A 25,141-nucleotide genomic window follows, 5' to 3' on the forward strand; every position below is an offset into this window, starting at 1 on the left:
CTATTCAAAACACCACGGCTTTGGCACAGTTTGGCAAGTGCTTCCGTTTGAAAGTAAGTGCATAATTCCATGAACTTCAGTGTAAACCCATAACACAGGGTGTTTAGCTCAGCACAGGGTGAAACTGGTGGTTTCTAATGGTGTTTCTCATGCTTTGTGCATTTCACTGCTAATGAAAAGACATTTGTCTTGACATTCTGCTTATGTATCTAATAATTCAGATTCAGTCATAATTCAGATTAACAGAATTCCAATTCTATAGCATCAGCCAGAGTAGTCAAAAGGTAACAGAATCCCACATCTAAACTCTAGTCATCTGTTTATGCTTTAGTACCAATTTAACCTGCATCAGAATTCCAAGTGCTAAAACCTTTATTGACCAACATTATTGCTCTTTGAATAACAGGTTTATGGGGACAAAGATGCTGATGGATTCTACCGTGGAGAAACCTGTACAAGGATTGGCCTTATTCCGTGCAATATGGTCTCTGAGATCCAAGCAGATGACGAAGAGATGATGGATCAGCTCCTAAAACAAGGCTTTCTTCCTTTGAACACACCAGTGGAAAAAATAGGTAGGAGACAATATACACACGTCACTGCTCCTGACTTTGGAGTGCTCTTAACTGGGCTCGAGCTGCTTTGCCTTTTGTTTTCACTATATGCCGATGCATCTTTTACAGCCACACTGTGGGATACCAGTCAGTATCTGAATGACTTTATTCAACTAATATTTAATCTTGGTCACATCTTTTTATATTTTGCCAATATAAGTGGATTATTTTGTTGTGCTCAACTGTCAGTGTCCTGTGAAGGAGCTGAGAAATCAAAAGGACTTTAACTTGGACAGAAGGAGAGGCAGTTTGTGACAGAAATGTTGCCCTACCTGATAATTTTTAAGCAATTCTTCAGTTCTGGGATGTTTCTGAGAGAGCTGTTAGCATCCTACCCCCAGCAGTCCACCTGTTTTAACACTTTAAAGCATTGTGTATTTTCTCTTTGGATTTAAATTGTTAGACACTTAAATGAAGGAATGCTGTGCAGAGGATGCAGTGGCTCAGGAGACAGAGGGCAGGCATCTCTCCAGAAAGTGTTCATGAAACATATGTGCTGTTTGGAAACCCTTACTGTATTAATACCTTTGGTAATCTGTGACTTTTTATCAGTGTGCTAGAGTATCAACACTGGGTGATTGACATTGATGTGGGGACAAGTTGCAGCTTGTTTTCTGTTCAAAGTAACTTTAACAGCTTTCCTTCCCTTCCTCTCGTTGCGGCTGGAACAGAAAGAAACAGGCGGAGTGGCAGACAGCATTCTGTGTCCACGCGGAGGATGGTGGCACTGTACGATTATGATCCCAGAGAAAGCTCTCCCAATGTTGATGTAGAGGTACTGACAGCTCATGGCTCTGCTCAGGGAGCTGCACCACTCCCTGAGCTGGTGTGCTCAAACACAGCTCAGAATTACAAACACTGGTCAAGTGTTTTGGGACAGATGGGTGTGACAAGCTCCTGGTTCCTGAGCAAGTAGATTTCTGGTTCCTGTTCAGTGAAAATCAAGGAACAGGCTTTGTAGGATTTATTTAATACAGGTCAAGACATGATACACTCGGCTTTGGGTGTATGCTGTGCAATGTATCTACATACCTATGTACAGAACACAATTCTATGTGCAGTTATAAAGAGTAGGGAATTATTGTTTTCCAATTATTGTTTTCGAATTTCTGTTGTATGTTCCCACATTTTACTTGCCACAGGAATTAAAACTGTGTTACAAAATCTAAATTTCATGTAAACCCATGCAGTTGAGAGGAGCCCAGCTCATGTCCCAGGAGCCCTGGGGGTGTCTGGAACCCAAGTGGAAGAGGTGCTGGGGTTAGCAAGCTAAATAAAAATACATCTGAAAAAACAAAACAAAGATTTTGCTCTCAGAAGTTTAATTTGGAAAAGTATTAATGAATTTGGTATTAAAAATGTTCACCTTTGCCAAGCAAAACCTGCTCTGTCACCTCTTTTCTTTCCTGCAGGCAGAGCTGACGTTCTGCACAGGGGACATCATTACTGTCTTTGGCGAAATTGATGAAGATGGGTTTTACTATGTAAGTTGGCAGCTCTTCGGTCACTCAGACTGCTACAGTCTGTCAGAGAAATGGTTACCACTCCTCTTCCTCACCAGTCAAAAGTATCTCCCTTTCAAATCTTGGGAACCTACATTTGCTTCAGTTAAAAAATTCACTGGATTTTTTATCCTGCTGCAGGGAGAACTTAACGGACAAAAGGGGCTGGTTCCTTCCAACTTCCTTGAAGAAGTGCCTGACGATGTGGAAGTGTTTCTGTCTGACGCGCCCTTGCGCTACACTCACGATACACCGATGCGTACAAAAGCAAAAAGGGTAAGCACTGGAATAAGAAAATCTTAATGTTTTATTTTCCATTCCATTCTGTCTCATCTATAATTTAGACGTTACTTTTAACATTTTAAATCCATCTGCCCATTTAAAATTGTTTCAAATATATAAAACATGAGGGAAAATGCCTTGACTGAGCCTCCCACTAGCTCCTTACCGTTGTCAGTGGAGAAACCAAATTTACAATCTGATTGCAGTCGTTACATTACCTTCAGTTATAACTGGAGTTTAAGCAAGTAGTTACCTCATAATGCTCCTAAGTTACTACTATTACATGCACTACCTAGAGGAAGGCAAAAGTTACTGTGGAGGGAAGTCTGGACCAGGCGTTCCTCTGAACAGGAACTGTAACTGCAGCTGACTGACAGTATTCATCTCTTGGTCCTTATGGCTCCCTGTTCCAACTGGCAGTAGTTAATTGCCCAGAGACTTGTCTTTTATCAAAGACTAATAATGTTTAGAGTATCTCATTTTTGGTTTTGTTTCATCACTGCAATACTTTTATATATTATATATTTTATATATATTTTTATTTCTTTGCTCATCTGCTTGGAAACAGAAGAAGAGTGTTCATTTCACACCTTAATAAGGCAATGTAGCCTTCACGTAAGTGAGCAACTGAAGATACCAATAGAGATTTCAGTTAAGCTACCTGGCTCTCTAATGCAAGTCTTGAAACTTAATTGTGGGGAGAAAGAAAAGAAATATGTCTCCAAACCCCTTGGCCACAGAAGAACAGGCTCTACACTTGCACTGTACCTGGTCAAGTCAATGTAGTTTTTGCAGGAGACAAATCCTTTCAGAAGGAATCCTCAGTCAATTAGACCTCACTTGATGAAGGTCAGCGTTTGGAACATATTTCTTCCCAAGCTAAATGTTTCTGTTTCCATAGAAAGGCGCGTTTGGTGTCTAACTGCCCTACAAACCACAGCTGCATATTGCATTGTTAGCCAAGCCGGGAGGGAGGAATTTCAAGCTCCTGTGTGGAGAGAAAAGCACAGATCCCCAACCCTTACCGAGCACACAGATGAGCCGTAAGCCAACACGTGCGGTAGCTGCCGAGGGTATAGTTGGTTTTGAAACTCACTACACTCAAATCTAGCTACTTAAATTGTCTGCCTTAAAATGTGTTTTCCATAATCGATTATACCCCAGTTTGCCTAAGGCCAATGATTCAGCAATTCTGAAACCATCCCCTCACATGGTACAGTGTACCTGGATCCTTCCTAGAAAGAGCACGTTTGAAATATCGGCAACTGTTTGGTTTACCAATGCAATAAATGTCTGTTATGGAACATGCAGCTCACTGGATGAATGCATTAGACTAAACATATGGTATCTTCAGGTGTACGTTGGGGTGCTTTACCAAGTTGTTTTTTTTTTCATTAGAATTAGACCTTGATTTAAAATCAAAGTAGGCTTGAAGCCCCTTTGCTTATCTCACTGTTGCACACGCAGCCAGTAAATTGTAGTGTTTTAACTTGAACTACAAAGCTAGCAGGGGTCCCCATGGCATGGATTCTACTGTGAAAATAGCATTTGAATTGGTAGTAGTGCATTTTGCCAGCTTGGGCACTGTAGTTAGGGTAGGCTGAGTATGAGCAATTTCAGCATTTTCATTCAAGTACTTTCGATGATTTAAAAAACAAAAAATAACAAAAAACCAAACTAGCTGTTGAAAATGTTTAGGAATGCTGTCATCTAACTATCGTACAAATGTTCACCTTCATTCAGCAACCTCATAGCTGCAGCACACACATCAAGCAGCCAGGGTCTTTAAGCTTTCTTTGATTGCAATTAAGGTTCATTTTAGCTTTTGTTTTTTCTTTTTTCCTTTTTTTTTCTTTTTTGTTTTCTTTCAAGCCAGTGTGCCATCTTCTCAATCTGTACATAAAGCTTGCTAGCCAGTTTTAAAGAAAAGGCATTTAAAACAAATAATCATGTAGCATTTTAAGTCATTTCCTCTGAAACGGTTTGGCTTCTATAGACTGCTGATCTGTAGTAATTAACACACTTCTCTTAATTCCCTAGCTAAAAGTACCCCTTTTCATTTCTGTACTCTCAGAGTACTGAAATGCAAAACCAAAACCAGCTTTGTGGCTTTTGTAGCCAGATTTATGGCAAAAGGAGTGTCTCCAACTCCTCATTTAAAGATGTGTAACCAAACCGGGGCTCTTGGAGTATTTCCTACGTCTCTGCTTCCTCTCAAAATGTGTCTTTTCTGTAAGCCTGCACACTGTTTTAAGCCACAAAGGCAAAAGGAACCAGCCCTTTGTTTAAGTGGGTGATGGGACAAGGGATGTCACCAACGTTCTTGATGATAACAGCTTTTAAGCTTTCAAACATTCAATAAATTATAACAATGTACCTAATAGGTTCCTCCTGAGAATACAGGTACATCACGGAGAGCACCATCCCCCACAGTCCATCTCCATTCTGGGTCACCTACGTCACCTATGGGTTCTGGTAGTCCCGGGAGAGGCAGGGATATGTCCTCGAAAAAGAAAAAGGGGCTGCTTTCCAAAGGCAAGAAACTGCTGAAAAAGCTGGGTGCAGTGAAATGAGTCATGTTCTCCTGGACAACTTGTAAAGCTTCCAGTCTGTGTATTTATTTTTTCTTTAAACGTCAAAACTAGGGCTTTCATGACTATGCAGTGCAACTTCCCCAAACCTTTGCGTTTTTAACTCTGACATCAATACAATCATGGGAATTGCTTAATCAAAACAGCAAGAAAAAAAGAAATGGATTAGTTGTTGCAAATATTTCTTTAAAACAAAATTGACTAAAATTTTTGGGGGATTAAGACCAGAAGAACGTGGTTTTACTTGAAGTCAACTTCACACCTGCAACTCCACTGGATAAATCTCAGCCTTTAGTCTCCTTTAACCACGAGTGGGGCAAGAAAACTCTGTTCGTTGACTCCAAGTGCAGAGAGATCACCCTACTCTAGCTAATCTTTATCACTAACAAAAATGGTCTTGAAACTCCTAGTTTAATCAGCCTTGATGTTTTGCCTTATTAATGCACAATGATTTGTACTGTCTAATAAATATACAGTGTATAATTTGTATGTACTGTGTATTCAGCTGTCTTCATCTTCCCTCAAACATGGTAATTTAAGATCAAGTACTCTGTTACTGACACCATCCACTGTCCGATGTAACTCCTGGGAGTTTGAAAGTGCTGTGCAAAATGCTTTTTTTTCCTGGTTTTGCTTCTTTTTTTTTTCTCTTTTTTCTTTTCCAAACCAGACCCCTTGTACTGATTTCTTTTGTCAACATTTTCACTAAGCTGAACTCAGATACACTCTAAGTGATTCAGAGACTCACCTAGTTCCAACTGTACCACCTCCAGTTTTGGAGCTCCTGCTTCCATGTTCTAAATTAGGGGGGAGGAAAAAAAACACAACCCACACTCAAAACCACCACCACAACCACCCTTCAATCCCCAGTGTTTTCCCCTGTGGAGGTACAGTACTAAGTTAAAGGCATTTTGATATTGCTGACGTCAGATTGACCGTCGAGTGCACGTCTACAGTAAAAAGTGAAAAACTGTGTTACATACCCAAGCCGTAGCCAGTAAAAAGGCTGCACCAGGTGATAATCAAATATCAGCTGCAGTATTGGCACCTTCAGCAAACCAATCGTACACACTGATGGCAGTCATTGGCTGGTACTATTTTGTAATTCTTGTCCATTTGTAAATTGTTTTTACTGTTTATACATACTTTTCAGACTGCCTTTCTTTTTGTAATTTCTGGAAGGTTTATAAATGAATGATCAAAGCTTCCCCATTGTGTCTTCAGATAATAATGTAAATTCCTGTAAGATACCGTGTGCTAGATTATCACAGTTCATTAAAGAAAATAACTGGCCGAAATTTGTGGTAAAGTACTGTGTGGGTGTGTGCATGTGTACAACTGTTGTGTATTATATTTTATATAAATAAATAATTTGATATTTTGTAGAGTGCAGTATGTTTCATGAATCTACTATATCAGCTTCCTGGTTACAGTGTCAGCCCCCACTCCTCTGAGGAAGAACTAGCCACCTGCCCGGGGACAGTGTTCCCGAGGAACAGGCCACAGTCACAATTCCCTACCTTTCTGTGGTGGATAAGGATGCACTTTCCTACTGACCTCGATGATAGAAACCAGATCACCATGAGTACATAAGTAAGTGACACAGAACTAGAAAGAAATACTGAATCCTAGTAGTGAACAGGGAACGCTATCACTGTGTGACAGCAGAAGGACCAAAATAAAGTATCTGTCACAAAACCCAGCTGCCTCTCTTCATTACAAATTCCACATGGAAGAAGCTGGAACAATGCTGTCAGCCCAGGAAATTAAAAACCTGAACTGAACACAAGCTCTGGTGCTCCCTCATCTTTCAGTGCTGTTGGTGGCTGCTGAAGTTCACTGTAGATAAAGGCTTCTCTGGACTTTTCCAGAGGTAAAAACGATTAGCAGGTTGGTTATTCTAGCACGTATCACACCACATGGCCAAGACCCAGCCTTGAAATATGTAAGCAAATACATGTAACACGAGCAAATCAGCATGGATTACACCAACAACTTTATTTAAATCTCACAAATTAAGGAACAGAGTTCAACATGCATTAGTAAAAAAAAAACCCAAACCAGCACTAATCCAAATTAGGCACACCCAGGCCCAAGCGCTGCTCATGACTGGGAACTGTGCTGTGCAGCCAAAAACCATCCACTTACTTTCTTGCTCATCAGTGCACTTACATTCTTTTACGGAAATTATGTTTAACAAGAATGCCCTTAAACAGTATCAACCAAGAAGTTTAGTTCTTTCCAATTACAAATGGGCAGCTGTAGAACTACAATTTACCCGCACTGTGTTGTAACTAGGAAGTGATAAGACTAAGAAAAAGCACCTCAGCAGGACAGTCCAGTACAAGTCACAAGACCCCCACAACAGCATTCCAGTTCTAAGCCATACCTTTTTGTTGAAACCATTCCCTAGCCTTGGCTCATAAATGTGTTCCTGGAGCTGCGATAAGATACAGAAATAATTCTGCCCTCATTTCAATAGCCAAGAAAAACAAGGAATCAACAACTGCATTTTGAAATTTAACAGTGTAATATGCTAGCCTGAATGCTAATTATTCTGTGTAAGGCTTCCCTAAAACGTAAGAACAGATAACCTTTGTGAAGAAACACAGAAACTCTAGTAAGCATTAAAAAATAATGCCAAGTAGTGTAATTTTTATAGGTAGCAGATGCACGATGCAGACTGCTATCTCAAGCTTCTTCCTGCTACCATGAAAAACTTCCACAACTGCACATGCTCATTATGCCATGTACATGTCCCTTCAGAAGGAAACCAAACCAAACCAATTTCCCATACCCCAGAAAGGAACTACAATGTTTTCTTCAGCTGGTAACTCAACTTCAAAGATAGTAGAGTCTGTCTGAAAGTAACAGGTTTGGCTCTCTGTGAATGCTCTGACCAACAAGGAAAGCCAGTTTATGAGCATACTGGCAGGGAGCAGGTACTCTGATAACACCCTGCAGAGCAAAAAAGAAAAAAGGAATTACTTTCAAGCCATTGAAATAAGCACACATTCACTGTAGCAGAGTCCTGGAGTTCAACAGTCTGGGTTCATATAAAATGTACATTCCTTGTAGACTATGCCCATTTGTGAAAAAAAAAATTACATACATACACTGAGCATGTTAAAGAAATATGACTAACAGAACAACAGATGTCAAACTTGCCAAACTCCATTCCCCTCCTCACTCCAAGGAAGCCTCTCACGCAGGTTTACGTTTGACACTGGAGTGTAAGTCACATGCAGAATTTCTGATCACTGAACTGACAGATACAAAGCACATCTCGGGCATGAGCCAACTGTGTGCTGATCTATGGGTGCAACAGAAGAAGCCTTAAGGGAAATGGAGGAATGCTGTTCCATTTCCATACAAAAAACAAAGTATTTCTGCAGGTAAGAAAGAAAATAATTTCAGTTTTGCTTTTGACGGGGAATTTGGAAATAATACTTAAGGCAAGTATTTCCCAGTAAGAATAAAGATTATTTTAATCTCCAGACTTCACCACTCTAGGTCAGGAGCATACCTGCAGGCTTTTTGGATTGTTTTAAGGATGCCTTTTTCTACCCTCCTGTGGGTTGTTATTGCACACTGACATACAATCTTAGAGGAGAAACACTATAATTTCCCAGAGGAAATACTTACCGACCAGTTATAATACATGTGGCAAAGTTTGTAGGTTAAACGTTGCATATGATCAGGTTTCAGTTTGCTAGTGTCATAAATTACGTTGTAATGGGTGGGTGCAACACAACCATTTCTCACTGCCTGACTCACAATGTAGAAATCATACCTGTAATAGGGGAAACAGAACCTCAGCAGTCTGGTACAGAAATAGCTGCTCTGCATGGATTTGTCTTACTTGTTTTCTTCAAGTCACTTTAGGCATATTGAGTAAACCCCAAAAATACGCTTAGATCACAAAAATCAGCCTCCCCTATTCCTGAAAGGCCAGGAGATCTGGAAGAACATAAATAATCTTATGCTATGGAACAAGTCTTAATACCGCGGAGATATTCACCTTTCTTCCCAGAGTTTTCCTTCCCATACCCACCCTGCGCATTTCCTTAAAGCATACGTGACACTGCAAAGTGTACAATTCCTGGAAGTTGGAAACCATGAAGTGTTGCATAATGGAAACTTAAGTTTGTCTATTTCCTTTATCTACACAGTCACTACAATTTCTTTACCAAAGGACAGAAGAACAGAAAGCACTACTCTACATGATCCCCCAATCAATTTAAGATACATTTCCTTTCTTATCAGGTTGACAGCAAGCAGACACATTACTTCTATACAAACTCACCATTCTGGTCTGGTAACCTCCACATCAACAACAGTACCAGGGGGTGGGTTTTTAAGTGCTCCCATACTCTCTGCAAAGAACCTGGTACTCACTCGTTTCTTCACAACTATTACAGTAAGCCTTGGTCTAAAATAAGTTAAAATAAAACAACAACAAAATTATAGCAAAAAATGCCCTATGTATTTCAGAGGAAGATTTTTAGAACTATTACAAACAAGCTTAAAAGTTCTCCAGAGCATTAACATCTCACGTAAGTCTTCATCAATTCATTGATTGAAATACGATGTTCATACTCAAGATTTTTAGTTTCAGGTGTAACTTTGATACTATTACTCACCAACCCAGCTTGTATTTAACTTAACAGGGAGACACAAAACTGACTAAAAAGCGGTCTTCTAACAACAGACCTTACTTCTACTCTCTCCCCCTCCATTTTCATACAAGAGACAATATGTTTTAATAGTGGTTTTGGTAAAGAGCAAGCAATTAAAGAAGCCAAACAAAAGTAGTTAAGCACTTCTATTTCTACTCCTGTAACTTGTATTGTGCTGCCTTATCAGGATATAGTTTCATTTTTCAAAGCAGATTATGAAACTAAGTCACTGCAATTGTTAAGTTTTACAGCAGAATGTTGAAAACTGCACAAAAGTGACTGGATGACAGTCAGTCCTTTCAGGAGTTGTAATTAAAAACAACGTCTACTCCCCTACCAAACATGATCAACCAGTTGGAAAAAAAGTACTGACCACCATATAGATGAAGAATGCCCAAAGAGTGCGTACATTGAATACTCAAGTGGTGTGTGTACTAAAAACGTTTCCTGATGTATTACAAGTTAGGTATCTCAAATCATGTAAAAAACAGTTACTTGAGCTCAAATCAAAATAAATTAAGATGAAAAGGCAACATAATCTTCATCAGTAACCACTTTTTGTACCCAGGTGTGTATTTCTCTTGTAGCATAAAAAAGGGGGTTGTTGGAAACAGACTTACTTGTAGTCTTTACCAACACTCTTCAAGCAATCCAGAAATTGAGGCACTTCATAATTAACCAAAGTATACAGTTGTCCATCTCCTACACCATCACGATACACAATAATACGAGAGGGCAAATACTTATTCCACTTGAACCAGTCTCTTAGAGCAGCTTAAAAAAAAAAGAAAAAAGAGTAAAGCTGTTAGCTATAATGAAAAATACACAACAAAAATGGATTTTTATTACTGGAAAAACAGCCCTAAGTTTTGAAATCTAAGGTCCTCAGTCTTTCACTAACCAGAAACAGGTATGCACCATGATACACAAGTGTTACCTGCAAAAAAACAAAGAGCACAAGGAGATGATCTACTCTGCTGGCCTTTATCACAGCAAGGAGCTGTCATCCTTTAAATCCATCTGCTTTAAAGCATTCTTTGAAGCTCACTGATAAGCAGCATACGCTTATCAAGAAATATGTGAATAAATGGAGAAATGCATACACAACGCTATTAATTTTCAGCAATATTAAGAACTGAATTTTTAATTTGGTAATGACTCCCCTCAAGGCTGCTGAGAAAATGTGTTTTGATGAAGCTAAACTGTCTTTCTTAGCTCTAAATCAGGAACAGAAAGCATTCCCTTACTCTGCAAGCAGGCTTTGAGCCCATCCACGAGTTCTTGCCCACGACTTTGAACAACACAGCGGGAGAACCACCTGTGAAGAACAAAATAACAGATGAGCTTCCAAGCATTTCCCAGGCTTACCTCAATCAAGTTATTTTTTAAACGGCTATGAGCGTTTAAGTGTTATTGCAGGTCAATGCAGTCAAGCAATAATGTGCTAGTGTAGTATTTCCCTTGCAAAGCCCCTGCGGTAGACAAATGCCTTAGCACCACGTGCCACTCCTCTAAAAAAGCTGTTACACAAGTCAGCCAAAGCAGAGGATCCCTAGCTCTCATGCCCTCTATCCATTCCAGCCCTTGTCCCACTACTTGGCCCCTCTCCCAAGCACTGTGGAAGAAGGACAAGGCTATTCCTTAAGGGATATAGTGGAAAAAATAATTCACAATATACAGTTCTCATTAACTATGTACAGTAAATCAATCTGGACACTTTCATGACAATATACAAACTACTTCTCAGTTAAGGGAAATACAAAGATTATTTCTCCCCCCACTCCCCTTATCCCCATTCAAATCTTACCGTGTCATAGTTTGATTCAGGCTAGCGACAAATCCTGCAATTGACTGCTTTCCAGATAGTGTGTCATGGTAACAATCAATTCCCACAACCATTACCTCTTTCAGCTTAAGAGGAATCAATGCAGAACATGTATTAGTACATGAAGACATGCCAAAGCACCCATCACCTCCATCCTACAGCCAAATAAGATCCTGACATAAGGTCTGTGGTTTCAGGATACTTCAGTAAACCTCGGGCACAGAGTTCTTGAATTAAATGTCTCCTTATGCCATATTTAACTTCACACCTCTTCTCACCGACACGAAAGAAACTACATGAACAATACTCAGTTTTCTTTTTTTTCGGGGGGAAGGCTTTGTTTTTAAGTAAGGTTCAATGAAAAAAAGACATTACCATTAAAGAAAATTAAAATAATCACTTACTGGGATCTCAACGCTCCAAAGTTCTCCACCCATTTTACAGTTCATTTGTAAGGCAATTTTTGTTGCTATGGCCATAACAGTCTGAGGCTTGCTTAAAGTGCGAGCAATCACACACTGACTTGGAACAGGACAATCTGTACATAAGTACTTCTTGATAGCATCGTATTTATCCTTTCGGCTACTAGACAAAACACAAACTGCCTTTAAAAAAAAAATGAATGTTTTTAAGAAGCTGCACTCTCAGATTTACATAACAGATGTAGATCTTTAAAAGTTCCTTACACTCAAGAGGAATATTCAAGGGTTCACAGTGAAAGAAATACATGTAAAGTTTCAGTGCCCATGCTCCAGAGCCAAGGACAAAGGCTCTTTTCCCAGAGGGATACTCACAGTTAGTCTGCAGTTTGAACAGCAGTATGAGTAGGCATACAGCAGATACTCAGGAGTCAAGAGTTTTATTTCTGAGAATGAATCCCACTAGTCTTAAAACACCAATAACAGAGTTTTAACACAATTTGAAATTACAGGTTCAAATACATACTATGTTTGTGTCAGAGGTAACACTTTGCTGTAAAGCCCTTAAATAAGCTTCTGTTCTATCATCTACTTCAATCCTGAAAAGGAAGAGAAAAATGCTTACAGAAAAAAAAACCCAACTAACAGCTATTGAAACTTCAGCAAAAACATAAGTACTCATTATGCATCAGTGCTGTATGAGGTGTCACTTTTACAGCTATTAATAAACATACAACATTCACATATTCTGAAGATTTTAAGAGGAATCACCCATAACTCAAGCTTCCAACAGCAATGAAATTCAAAGTTAAAAGCAAGCACAGGAAGATGTTTGCAATGAGAACAAATCAGAATACATCCAAAGTCAGCAAGAAAATACACAGAATAGTTAGGGTTGGAAAGGATCTTAAGACTACCTAGTTTCAAACTCCTGCCATGGGCAGGGACACCACACATTAAACCATGGAACCCAAGACTCCTTTTCATATTAAATATAGCTTCACTTGAGAAGGATTTGCTCAACAACTTTCCAGCTGACATGGTTTGGTTTTGTCATGTTTGAACCTCCAGTGAAAAGTCTTACCAATAAAAGTGTAAGAACTCAGTCACTGGATAAAACCGAGCAATTCGGTTACCGAAAGCAACTCTTGCTTTAGCACAAATCTCCGAGAACTTGGTAGTGTGACACACTATACTATATTCATTTAACAGCCTAAGCATGCAAACAGCTAACATGCTAAAGCCTTTCCATCAGCTTTCTCAAGACACTTACATGGTTGCCTTGTTCATTTTGATTCCCATAGCTGGCGTGACTTTAAACAGATTTTGAAGCAATATATTAGCAGTGTCAGAGTTGCGGCGCGTGTATATTAATAACCAGTTGTCCAAGGGCTTGGGACATATTAAGGGAGCTGCCCTAGTTTCCTTTGACCAATCACCAAACTCAGGATTGTAATCAAACTGTAAATAAGAGACAGTAAAGGAAGAAAATCAACACCCTCCTGAACAAGCTATACAACTACTTCCTGATACACTTCAAGAACACATTGGAATGCTTCTGCCTAGAAAAATATAAACGATTCTGAAGTGTTCCTTTACTGCTCGTCACTGACTGAAAATAAGCTTTACTAGCCCTTTCAAAAAAAATCACACATTCTTCAAACACTTCATTCATAATGATGCAAAGATACTTAGGATTTTTAGCCCAGATAAGTTGTTGCTATTTGCCCCACACAGATTCTGTGCTACAAAGACACAGCTGTTTATGCACCGACTTATTTTTCTTACATTTTCCTTTTTAGTAAGGTAATTGCTGAGAAAGTATTACTGTGAAGATACCAATCTTTTCAGTAACACCCAACACACACCAAAAAGCCCTTTACCAAACAGAGATACACAAATAAAGATACCGTAACATGCCCTTTTGCATCTATTCAAAACAAAGACTTCTACTAGAGAACAAATACATCACGTTTTATGGCGACCTACTGAAATCAAAGTTATTCACCTCTAAGTCACATCACCTCTGACTGAACAGACAGTGCATGTATTCTACATACTGAAACAAAATAGCGGGTTCTCATTTTAAAGCATTGGTGTTTTAATAAATGGAAGCTAGTTAGAAACATCTATAGTCTCCTAGTTTGTGTATTTGAAATGACTTTTAGACAGAAGGATGGTTTTGCAAGGAAGACACTATTGCAACACAAGACAGGAAAACCTCCAGGGGCTTCTAAACAGAAGCTGTAAACAAATTAAGAAATTTGAGTGTCTCCTGTTTGGACAGAGATTTGTGTATAAGGTCTTCACTTACAATCCTGCATTTATAAACCAACACACGGTACCTCCCTCCTTAAGAACTTGCTTTATCAGTTTATCCAAAATATTTAGAAGCTGCTTTATTTACCGCATTTCCCGACTGAAGGATCTTTTCTCTTTGAACAACTCTTCCCGTAAAGGATAATAAATGAGAATCAAAGCTTAAACCCCAGCCTCGGAGCTCCTCCTGAACATTGTCATCTCTGTTTAAAAACAGGATTTAAATTAAAATAAAGAAAACTCTTCTTGCTGAGACTTTTTTTAAAACCAGTATGATTTCCAAGGTTTTGTTACAGAAAAGTAGTTTGTCATGAAAAATTTGTATGATAAAATAGTACAAAAGGCATTAAGGTAGCATACTTTTGGATGTACTCAACAAGTCTTCCAATTTCACGTTGCCTTTGCTCAGGTGGCAGTCGTGTATGAGAAGCCAAGTCTTTCATCATATTAAAATCATTACGCATCTTCTCAGTCAACCCTGTTAACAGCAAAATCTTTCTGAGTAAAAAGACTAAGAAAAGCAAATTTGCAAATCATGCAGATTAACTATGTGTGCACTGCAGACACATGAAGTGTCAGTAGGAATCAAGGTTTTTAGTTGCTCCCTGTACACACATTCCCACCTGCATAGGAAAAAGAAATTCGGGATTTTTGCACTTGAGAGGAAACCACACAACAGATACAGCTCTTGAGTTACACTTCCCAAAAGAAAACAAAACAGTGCTGAGATGGACAGGTACAGTTAGTGCAAAGTCAATATCTCAGAGGAATAAGGTACTTAAATATCTTACAAAATTACCAATTTATAGTAAACTTACCTTTTTTTCTTCAGCAGAACTTCTACCTCCAATAAACTCTTGAAGTTATCAGTAGGCCAGTGTTTAACACCACAAGTAAAGACCATGCAACATCAAAACCCCTCAAACTCTTCAGCTGCATTTATATAATCTAATCTTTTGGCTACAAAACTTCAGTCTAAACTCATGTTTACACAAACAAAACACTTCTACATAACTTGGCAAGAGGCTGCTGTCAAAATACCATTTTCAGTATGCATTATGATTTAACAGATGGTTTGATATGAAACAATGCTACAGTACCTGTTAGGAGGCACAGTTCTGGAATTAGAACCACAGGTCCTAGCATCGTGTTTCCTCCCTTCCTTCTGCACTGACTGATCAAGACAGGCTGGTTCAAGTCAGTAATTTCTTGATTATATTGCTGTATTACAAATGTATATTGTACATTAATTTATTCATAACAGTTTTTTTTAATAATCATGCTCACTTTAGAAAATTAGTATTTTTCCTAAAACAAACAAAACCGAAACAAAAGCAACCAGCAACTTTTTTGAGCTAGTACCTCTAACTTGAAAGGAATAGGTTTTGTCAGAAAAGGCCAAACAGGGAAGCACTATTTTCTCTACTGGTGAGATCAAATGATTGGCTTTTGTGAGACAACAGCAACAATGCTTCTGCCTTGCTCTAGGCTGCATCACCCACTGTACCCAGTTCAAGCTTAGCATGCTCATTTCAGTTCAGTAATGGGCAAAGTTCCTGCCCTATAGAACAATTTAATTCAAGACAACACAAGAATCAAAAAAGTTTCCAAGTTTCTGAAACTCAACAATCCTTCCTTGCATTTGACAAGAGTTGGTCTGTAGCAGTTACTCACGTCAAACATACTTCATAGTTTAACTTTTTCTTAAAGAGAATGATACCTCAGAAAACATCCAACGGGTAGCGTTTAAAAACAAAGTGAGATCACAGCAAAGTCAAAAAAAGCCGAGGAAATTTATCATTTATCCTGAACTAGAATGGATATCCTAAGTTTTGCTTCTAATTTTTTTAAGCCTCATCCTGTTTTACAGTTGAAAACGAGGAGTAGAAATATTTCACAATTACAGCAGGAGGCCTCCACGGTAGGGAAGGTTAAGTTAGGAAAGACACATGCAAATTTTGTTTCAAAGAACCAAAGGTATCAAAGAGTAATTCCTTTAACAACTGTCTACCTATTCTACCTCCAGTAAATTAACTTGCTGAGAGTACACTCTGCTCCATCATCCAGATCATTAATAAAGATGTTCAAAAGGACTGGACACAGAATAATGCACACACAGTTCAGTTTCCATACCCTTTTGTAGTAGTCGATGAAGCTGATCTCAGAACCATCTGATTTTCTAAAGGTACACTGAGGACTGGCATCCCAGTCGATGTCATCAACTCTGTATGTTCTGTTATTGTACCTAAATAAATAAATTAATTAATTAATCTTTTTTTCCTTTTTTTTACATCTTAACTCAAACAGAAAAGAAGTAAAACTGCAGGACAAAAAGGTTAATCGTAATACTCTTGTAAACTGGAAGTTTTGCTCCTATCACCAGCAGTAACATCAAGTTTTCTGTTGTAACAGGCTAACAATCCAGCTAAAAGCTAAACTGTGATAAAACTAAATGACAAAACAGAACTAATCCAGTATGTGCTTTCTGCCTTTGTAAATACTGTCACTTCGATTAGTTTGCTGCTTGACAGTGATATAATCTGCATCTTTCTGATGCTTCATTGTATGCTTCAGGACATGCAACATCCCCAAAAAATAAACACATCTCCAAGGTAACAAGAATACAAAGAAACTTACCTTGTAAGAACAATTAAACCTATCAGCTCTTTAGCACAGGTATCTTTAAATCTTTGCTCTTCAACCTGGTAATACAGACTATACATAAAATCCAACACTGTTTCACTGCGAAGAACCTTATGGCTCACATCTACACATAACATAATGCTTTTCTCATACTGGAGGATAGAACTTGTGAAGCCCGGCCAAACCATCAGCCTGTCAAAGAAGAACAAACAACATCTTAATATGCTTTAAACTCACCCCTTGAGTCATCTCTGCCTGATTTCCCATACATTAGAAAGCAGTCAATTATAGAACAGTTAGGGTTGGAAAGGACCTTAAGATCATCTAGCTCCAACCCACTGCCACAGCCGGGGACACCTGATGCTATACACAGAGAAATTATTATCCAAATAAAAACAAGGTTCTGAAAGTTAAAAAAGAAGAAGGGATGGGAGAGGGGCGGGAGAGGGATGGAATTATCTTCATGTAAAAAAAGAATTTACATCATCACGTAAAAAAAAAAAAAAATTTACATGAAGATATCTTTAATCAGGTATTTTAGTACAGGTACTCAAGACACTTTAAAAACACCAACAGTTTATCTAGTAGAACACTGTCCACTTTCTTCCACCAACCAGGTTATGCAAGGTAAATTAATGGCAAGGAGTACACTACAGATATACGATGGGGCTCCAGTCAAAACTCAAGTTTACTAACTTGTATAAGAGGCCTAAGGCTAGCCATAAGCAACAGTCACACTGTATGGGATCCTGTAGCAGGTACATGACATGACAGCTAGCAAGAGGCAAGTTCCAGAACTACCCATACGGCCAGGTATGGCCAGGTATGAATGTCCACAGATTAAATGGCCTTCAGAATGAAGGCAAGACACTTCTGAGCTTTAAAATCAAAGTACTCAAGAGATCTCAGCCTTACAGACATTTAAGCAAGGTTTCTGTCACTGTAGTTAAATGTAATATAAGGATACACACTGGTAACGAGATCTTACACATACAGGAAACTAAGTGAGAAGGAGGTCACATGCTTCCCAGGAATACCAATTTAAGTCCATGGTTTTATTACAAAATAAACCACCAGAACTGCACCAAAATAGCATCCCTTCTCCCTGCACAACCCTAAGCTCAAGAACCCTTTTTTCCCAAACCTGTGACTAGGGATGTTGATTGGGTCATTGGGGTTGTAGTAATTGCGTCCAATCTGCTGTAAATTCAACATCTTCAAAAGCCTGGAAGTTGAAATATAGGTGTCATTTACCATTATTATTCATTTTATCAAACTATGCATGGCTCCATCCCTCTGCCCAACCTCACTTTTTGTCCATCTGACCAGATAAAACAATCACACGTGACCTTTTAATTAAACTCAATTTAGAAAGGCCATGGACACTTATTAATGACAATTAATCGCTTCAGAATATTAGCATACAACCCAACCTGCTGAAGGTAGCAGTCTAAACAAGCTACACTTCTGATGAAGCAGGTAGCCCAAATATCAAGGTTAAGTGGAAAGACTACAGCAAAAGAAGTCATTTGCCAGTTCAAAGTCCTGTACCACCATTTGCTTTAAGAAGCAAATCTGCAGACACAAAAGGAGGGCAGATATAGGACTAACTGCCCGCAACAGTTAGCACTTTAGTATAAATCTGCTTCCACAGGAAAAAGGTATGAACTCGTTTCACACTAACATGGGCCAGAAACATGCAGATAACTGCTCACTCAAATGTTGCCTGATGTGACTAGCCACACACTAACGGTAGCTGCAAAGGCTTACAAATTTATATTTGTAATATTGGTTTGTAGCCCTTTCCTTGGAAAGTAAAAACAGGTCAGACATTTTTAGAATGGCTTCTTATAAAGATATAACTTGGACAGCAAACCTTCTAAAAATGATGTTATAAAATTGCAGACATGTAGGTGAAGAAGGTGGCAACTCATTAGTCAATGTGATTGTTATCTTCACACCCTCTCCGTTTCGAGTCCTACTAAACACTTCAGTAACCTGAGAAAAGTAAAGATAGGTCAATGAAACTAGAGGCAAACTAGGCTTTTTCTGCACTTTGCTCCATTAATATCCAACTGGACTTGCATGTTAAGATTCCAAGACTTTGCTCAAATGGGAATTTTATTTCTACTATGACTGTAAACTACTTTAGGATTCATTCATTTGGGGGAAGATGACTAACAGAGAAGAATGGAGCCTTAAACACAAAGCAGCCAAATTCAGTAAAACAGGAAAATCACTTACCGATTACCATCGCAGGAAAAAGACTCCACTTGAAGAAATAAACTTAATATATTACCATCAGTATATGGTGTTTCCCTCCCATTTTAAACAGAGAGGAACCATCAGCTTTCCTGACAGGCTCAGCTTTGGTCTACAGTCAGTCTGTTGTGAAGCCAGCTGGAAATTTTCAGCACAGGGCAGGCCCACAGCTTTTCCCACAGGGGCCATCCAAGACCACCCAACTACCAAAACCTTGCCACATACACCCACTACATCTACCCTTTTGATTATTTTAGATGTTAAAATACAGAAGTTATGAAAATATATAAGCAGAAAGAAAACCAAAGGAAAAATACTGTATGTACCATCTACTTCTATGCAGAGGATTATTCTTGCCTGCAGAACCTAAGCATGAGAACTAGAAGTTTATCACCAAATTTCTCTACACAAGCAAATTAGCTTACACCAACCCAACTAAACATTGCCTGTGGGACATCAATTCTCTAACTTCTAAACCAGTAAGAAACAAGATGCATCATAAAACGCATGTCAAAATAAAATACAAGATAGCATTCTTGTATCACACCTTATTCGTTAGTTTTTTTGGCAAGAATAGTACTGATCCATCAAATGCATGAGTCTTTCCAATTAGCTCTTCATGCTGGAAGAGCAAAGCTGATCGAAGGCGGCGTGCTTCCATCTCAGGATTATAGCCAACATGGTACTGATATAAAGCCCACTGTGGTCGAGAAGTCAAACGGAAGTAATTTGTAGTTAGTTTTATCGTAACACCCGAAGTACCTAAAATGAGAGGCAAAAATGTCAGCAGGTACAAACTTTTACCAGTTTATCAGAATTCAACAGTTCCGAGACATTTCAAAAAACTAAGGCATTCAGACAAAGATTAGAGGTCTGTTGTGTCCTGCACCTCAGTAAGCTATATGAAATGCTCACACAGGTGTAGTGTTATCATAGGCACCCACTTATTAGAGCTTTTTTCCTTCAGCTGTCAGGAAAACTCTCACAGCAAGCGTTTAGATCAGTACCCTCTTTCCCAAAGGATTTGTACTGGATACGAGAAAGAATTTTCACCAAAACCTAAACTTCTTTTGTGGACAAATTAACCTTGCTTTACTCAAATCATAAACATAGAACAAAAACTAACAGTGTCAATCACTAGAGATATCCACATTCCCATTCACATATGTTACAAGATGACATCTTTTTAGATATTCCAAGATTTTTCAAATGAACAAACAAGCAAACAAAAAACCCACAACAGTAAGAAGTGGCTTCAGATCTCTTATTTTAAGTCTTTCTTCAGATTTTTTCATATCTCATTTCAATTGCTCTTAAAGACACAAGTCTCATACAAAAAAGTACAATGTAGACAATTATGGACCATCCATTTTAATTTGGGTTTCATTATCCATTTTTCCCATCTGAAATACATCTCAGATGAAAAGAAAAAATAATGAAAACATACAAAGCATAACTGTATGAAGCTATAAAGAGAAAACAAAAGGCCAGGAATACAGCTGCCTGCAAAGTACAGCGACCCATGACCTAGCATCAGCACAGCTCTAGACAGAAAAGCTAGGCGAGAATGAAAACTGTACTGCTTCTGACCCAAAGTGACTTGAGCAGAACCAAGCCTTGTCATTCTTGGGCCCATGGCATGCTCCAGTCATTATTCAGTTATGCAAAAAGGGACTACAGTTGCTGTTACATTGTTGGGACACTTCACATATTCACCTGCAATACAAAACTACTATCAGCACAGAAACTGCACTGTTGAACATTAAGAAGAATCATGTTCTACCAGGAAGGCAGGACAATCCTGACAGCCTGCTTTTGCTTCTTTTTCTATGCACAATTTCATCTCAGGGAGATAAGTGCATCACCTGTTATTTACAGGACAAAGTTTCTTCAGAAGAAGCCTCAAATTCCATATTTATCAGATCTCTAAGAATTTGGTTAGGCCAATGCATTACAAACCAGAACTGCTATAAGCAAATGTACAGAGTCCTGAAGAGTCCTGCCTAAAGAAGTAGACATCAGACACATATAAGGATCATCACTTATATACAAACACTTGCAATTGCAAATGCAACGTGACTTCTGTCTGAAGCCCTTCACCATCAAATATGTCATCTTACTGTCCCTCTTCAGATACTGGGAGCAACTTGCATCTCTTTCTAGTACACAATCCAGATTTTTTTTTTACTTGATCCTCTAGATAGTAAAAGCAGAAATAAAGCAAAACTGTTGTTCATTTCAACTTGCTTACACGCCTACAGTCTAATACAAACATACCAGTTTTTGAATCTTGAACATGTTCTATGGCTTGCCGAGTGTTCACCCCAAGGTCATTGAAATCTCTGCGACGCCCACCCCTGTCTGCTATAGACAATTCCTGAAATCCCACAGAAATCTGTAATCCTATTGTTTCAAAATTTGAGGAAGAGAAAGAATTACAGTCAACACTTACATACAACTAAAAATAAATACAATTCCATTTTGAAAATCAGATATACGTAACATCAAGAGAAATAATGAAAAGTTAAGCTACAGCTTTTGCTATGTGGTAAATCCATCTCAAAATAACATTCAAGTAACACATAACAAATTCCTAAGGTTTACAGACAGCTAACTAGTAAGCAAACAGAACAGCTCACTAGCCAGATAAAAAAAAGGGATGTAAATCTTCCAAATCAATCTTTTTACAAACACAGGGAGGACAGATCTTTCCTTTCTGCTTCAGCTGGCACCAAAGTGTTTAAATACACTGTGATCTGAAAGAGGTAAGAAAATTTAATTTCCTTATTAAGATTCAAGGAGCAGAACAAAATAACAAAATGAAATTGATGATTGGTATTCGTGCAGGTAATTGTGCCAACTGCTTCCCAATTTATTGTTTTGATAGAAGAGATGGTACAGATGGAGTAGAGCACACTTAAGGTAGTTTTCGTAATTCCTGGTTCAGTTACACTGCACCTTACAATGACAATACTATTATCCCAAAGGATGTAGACTGAATGTTTCCAAATCTCAGTAATAAATCTCATTTTGAGAAGAAAAAAATTGAAATATAGTCTAAGGAATGTCTTAATTGTGCTCTTGAGGGCAATGAACTTTTTCACTCTTCCTGACCTTCTGGCCTCCTCTCACTCTGGCATCCACGGCCACCAGGTTCTTCTGAGAGTGATGTATAAACACGTGGCTGCTGACGGCCAGGTGGTTGAACTGGCAAAACCTGATGAACCTGCAACAGTTGGGAATAACTTTTCCTACTGCAACTGAAGAAATAGCATACTCCCAAGAGTAAAGCAAAAAAAGGGAAGTAACCAAGTACAGAATACTCAAGTACTCAAGTTTAACAGTTACAGAAGTTTAAATCTTTTTTCCTGTATTAAGTAGCAGAGTTATTACTTTGTACCTCTAACTCCAAAATCACACAGGTTGAGGAATTTTCCTTTTTTTGTAAGTTCATGTTCATTAAAATAGTAGTAAATTCAATTCTCTTTCCAACTCTATAAGTAAAATTTCTGGACTTCTCATTTTTAACAACCCCTCTGATACTTCAAGTACTTATTTTATAAAAACAGCTCTTGCAATTTTGGTGCCTAATGAATAAATAACAGTAAGAAGTGCCACTGCAACACACAACATTAGCTAAGCACTGAGCCCCACTAGTCTGAGCTGACTACCTTCCTTTCCTATCCAGTCAAGATTCACATTGGAGCTCCATGTATTTCACATTTGAGAAAGAGAATTATAAACTATCACGATTTAAATTCATCTGACACTGTCAAGAAACAGACTAGGCACACTCCTCCAGACTAATGACATGAAAGACAACTATTGACAACTGACAGATTTGAGAAACTGCTTAAAAAAAAACTCCAGCTACATGGCAATGGCTCCAAATATGGATATAAAAAATGGATCAGCCATTTTCAAGCTAGAGTTTGACCAGGGCAAATATGCACAAAACAAGCTCTAGACACTAGTTCAAAGTCCTGCATCTTAAAATTAAAACAAACAGGAACAGATCAGAACACCTGCTAGATACAGGTTCTGCCCAAACAGTCATCAACAACAGCAGCTGCCTTGCATGTTCTGCTTCTCCATCCTTTCCAACCCTAACTATTCTATGATTCTATATCACAGTGGACAAAATAGGCTATGAAAATATCTACCTTTTTCTACTAGCTCTATTATGACAGCAAAATATTAAAATAGGAAGTAGTAGTTAAGTGATGACATTTCAAAGCCTAGTGTCATTCATTAAACAAGAAATCAACTTACAGATGCAGCTCCTACAGAAGAAACGGCACTCTCCAGCACTGGAGGTCTTCCTCTTGATCTGGCTCTAGCTCTTCCCGTCATCTTCTAAGACAAACCACCTACACCATTAGTGTTCAACCTTCTCCTTCCCCTTCCCCCATCCTTCTTCCAGTAAATATTATGAATAGCACTACTGTATTTGCCCTTAATAAACAAATAATATACACCCCTTTGCAAAAATCCCTGCTGCTGAATCTTCACACACAGCCACAAAAGGTAACGTGGGCAATTTACAACTTCTTGTAGTCAAGTCTGAACTGACTGGCACAAGCTGTGAAGAAAGTCAACTAGACTGGAGAACACAGCAGATCTGCAGCCTCAGACAGCTGTAACTCAGGGTCTACTGATGTTACTTTCAAGTCACACCTGAGACTCAGCTCAGCCTAATGTGTTCCATTACCACACAAGGCATGCAAAACACACCAACCCTTGCTACCTGCATCAGTGCCCCACTGATGCAAACCAGCCTCAGAGACCTGTCTGTCCTCTTCCCTCTCCCAGCAACCCTTCTTTTCTGCTTGTGCTCAGCCTGAAGTCCTTCACCAGCCTCAAACAGCTTGCACGGCCCAAATCCCCATCCAGAGGCGTCCCGGCCCCTGCAGGCCTTCAGTGTTACCTCAGCCTACCCTCAGGCCACGAAAGAACTGCTTTCACCCCAGCCACACACAGCCGGCCGTCCTCTTCACGACGCTACACAACTTCGTTCCCACTCAGACGAACAACCACTCCCACAACCGGCACTGCCCGCAGGTCGCTCCTCCGGACACAAACCCCACACACACACCACACAGCTGCCCACTCCCGCCGTCCCGTCCCACCCACCCCTCAAGCTGAGCGCTCCGCGCGCGGACGCACAGCTTCCGGCCGCCACGCGCTAGTACCTCAAGGCAGGAGCGCACGCTCTCCTCTGATTGGCTCCTGAGACCCGAGCGCTGCCGGGAAGTCCCGAAGAGCGGGGCTGGCCGCGGCGGCCCGGGCTGTAGGCGGTGGGTGTGTGGCGGCCGTTAGGGCTGTGTGCGTGTTGCCTCAGGCGCTGCACTGAGGGGGCCGCCGCACGGAGAGGCAGCGCTGGGCTGGAGGGGGCGGTTGTCAGCTGTGAGAGGGTGATGTTCCCGCTGAAAATCGTTTCCTTCTCATCCCACCTAAATCTCGGTTAACCAGAAGGTGGAGCAATAAAACAAGAAATAAAAGTTGGTTAGTGAAGGGCTGCGTTTGTCGGCTACATTTAACGACGGTGCCGCTTGCGCTTCCTGCTCTTTTCCAGAGGTGTACAGAACACGAACAGAAACGGCTGGAAACGAGCACAGGGTGCGTGGCATCTAAACTGCCAGCAGGAATGGCTCGACAAATCAGATCAAACATGGACAGTTCAAAACACATGAGCATCTGTCCTCTCGTTGAGATACATCTAAAAGGGGGGGGGGGGGGGGGTGAAAGCACCTTTTTCTAAGTACTGAGACGGTTCAATCGCTATGATCATTACAGAGAATCACAGCTTGTATTTTAGGTCACAATAAAACTAGCAAATCCTATGGCTTAGAAGTGGCCTGAAGTGGGAATGAGCTCTGTGGGAAGCTTTTCCATGCTTCTGTGGAAAGACAGGATGTCTAGACAGCACCAGGGCTCAAGTGCACATCTTCCTAAGTGAGCCTTTGCTTAAAGTTCGATGGCTCTGATGCGTCTGCAGACACTGA

General features: G+C 39.5%; 2 protein-coding genes across 7 annotated transcripts in view; one reads left to right on the plus strand and one right to left on the minus strand.

Moving 5' to 3' along the window:
• RIMBP2 (RIMS binding protein 2) overlaps positions 1 to 6,380 on the plus strand; it is a 124,055-nt gene extending 117,675 nt beyond the window's left edge. The window contains exons 18-22 of one of the 2 annotated variants that reach the window (XM_005147721.2): positions 407 to 575; positions 1,286 to 1,389; positions 2,027 to 2,098; positions 2,258 to 2,392; positions 2,967 to 3,098. In XM_005147721.2, coding sequence (XP_005147778.1) covers positions 407 to 575; positions 1,286 to 1,389; positions 2,027 to 2,098; positions 2,258 to 2,392; positions 2,967 to 2,993 — 507 coding nt within the window. In that variant the 3' untranslated portion in view covers positions 2,994 to 3,098. Of the gene's footprint in view, positions 1 to 406; positions 576 to 1,285; positions 1,390 to 2,026; positions 2,099 to 2,257; positions 2,393 to 2,966; positions 3,099 to 4,782 lie in introns of those variants that run through there. The other variant, XM_031047838.2, reaches the window with a different exon arrangement.
• Positions 6,381 to 6,989: 609 nt separating this feature from the next.
• On the minus strand, positions 6,990 to 24,354 carry PIWIL1 (piwi like RNA-mediated gene silencing 1). Of its 5 annotated transcripts, none has more exons than XM_034068339.1 (21): positions 24,064 to 24,241; positions 23,409 to 23,492; positions 22,251 to 22,362; positions 21,414 to 21,539; positions 19,684 to 19,898; positions 18,751 to 18,872; positions 18,019 to 18,099; positions 16,869 to 17,066; positions 16,365 to 16,476; positions 15,332 to 15,452; positions 14,592 to 14,709; positions 14,320 to 14,434; positions 13,186 to 13,373; positions 12,439 to 12,511; positions 11,898 to 12,098; positions 11,476 to 11,579; positions 10,916 to 10,986; positions 10,289 to 10,442; positions 9,296 to 9,421; positions 8,635 to 8,782; positions 6,990 to 7,947 (listed from the first exon to the last, which is right to left on the minus strand). In XM_034068339.1, the coding sequence occupies exons 2-21, from the start codon at positions 23,487 to 23,489 to the stop codon at positions 7,831 to 7,833; spliced, it is 2,583 nt and encodes an 860-aa protein (XP_033924230.1). In that variant the 5' UTR covers positions 23,490 to 23,492; positions 24,064 to 24,241; the 3' UTR covers positions 6,990 to 7,830. The 5 variants fall into 5 exon arrangements, with proteins under 5 accessions (XP_033924230.1, XP_033924233.1, XP_033924232.1 ...); XM_034068341.1 differs by lacking the exon at positions 24,064 to 24,241 and adding an exon at positions 24,329 to 24,354 and having other exon boundaries at positions 7,831 to 7,947; XM_034068340.1 differs by having other exon boundaries at positions 7,831 to 7,947; positions 23,409 to 23,489.
• Positions 24,355 to 25,141: the final 787 nt, after the last annotated feature.

This window comes from Melopsittacus undulatus, chromosome 12 (genome assembly GCF_012275295.1).
Source record: "Melopsittacus undulatus isolate bMelUnd1 chromosome 12, bMelUnd1.mat.Z, whole genome shotgun sequence".
Classification (NCBI taxonomy): domain Eukaryota; kingdom Metazoa; phylum Chordata; class Aves; order Psittaciformes; family Psittaculidae; genus Melopsittacus; species Melopsittacus undulatus.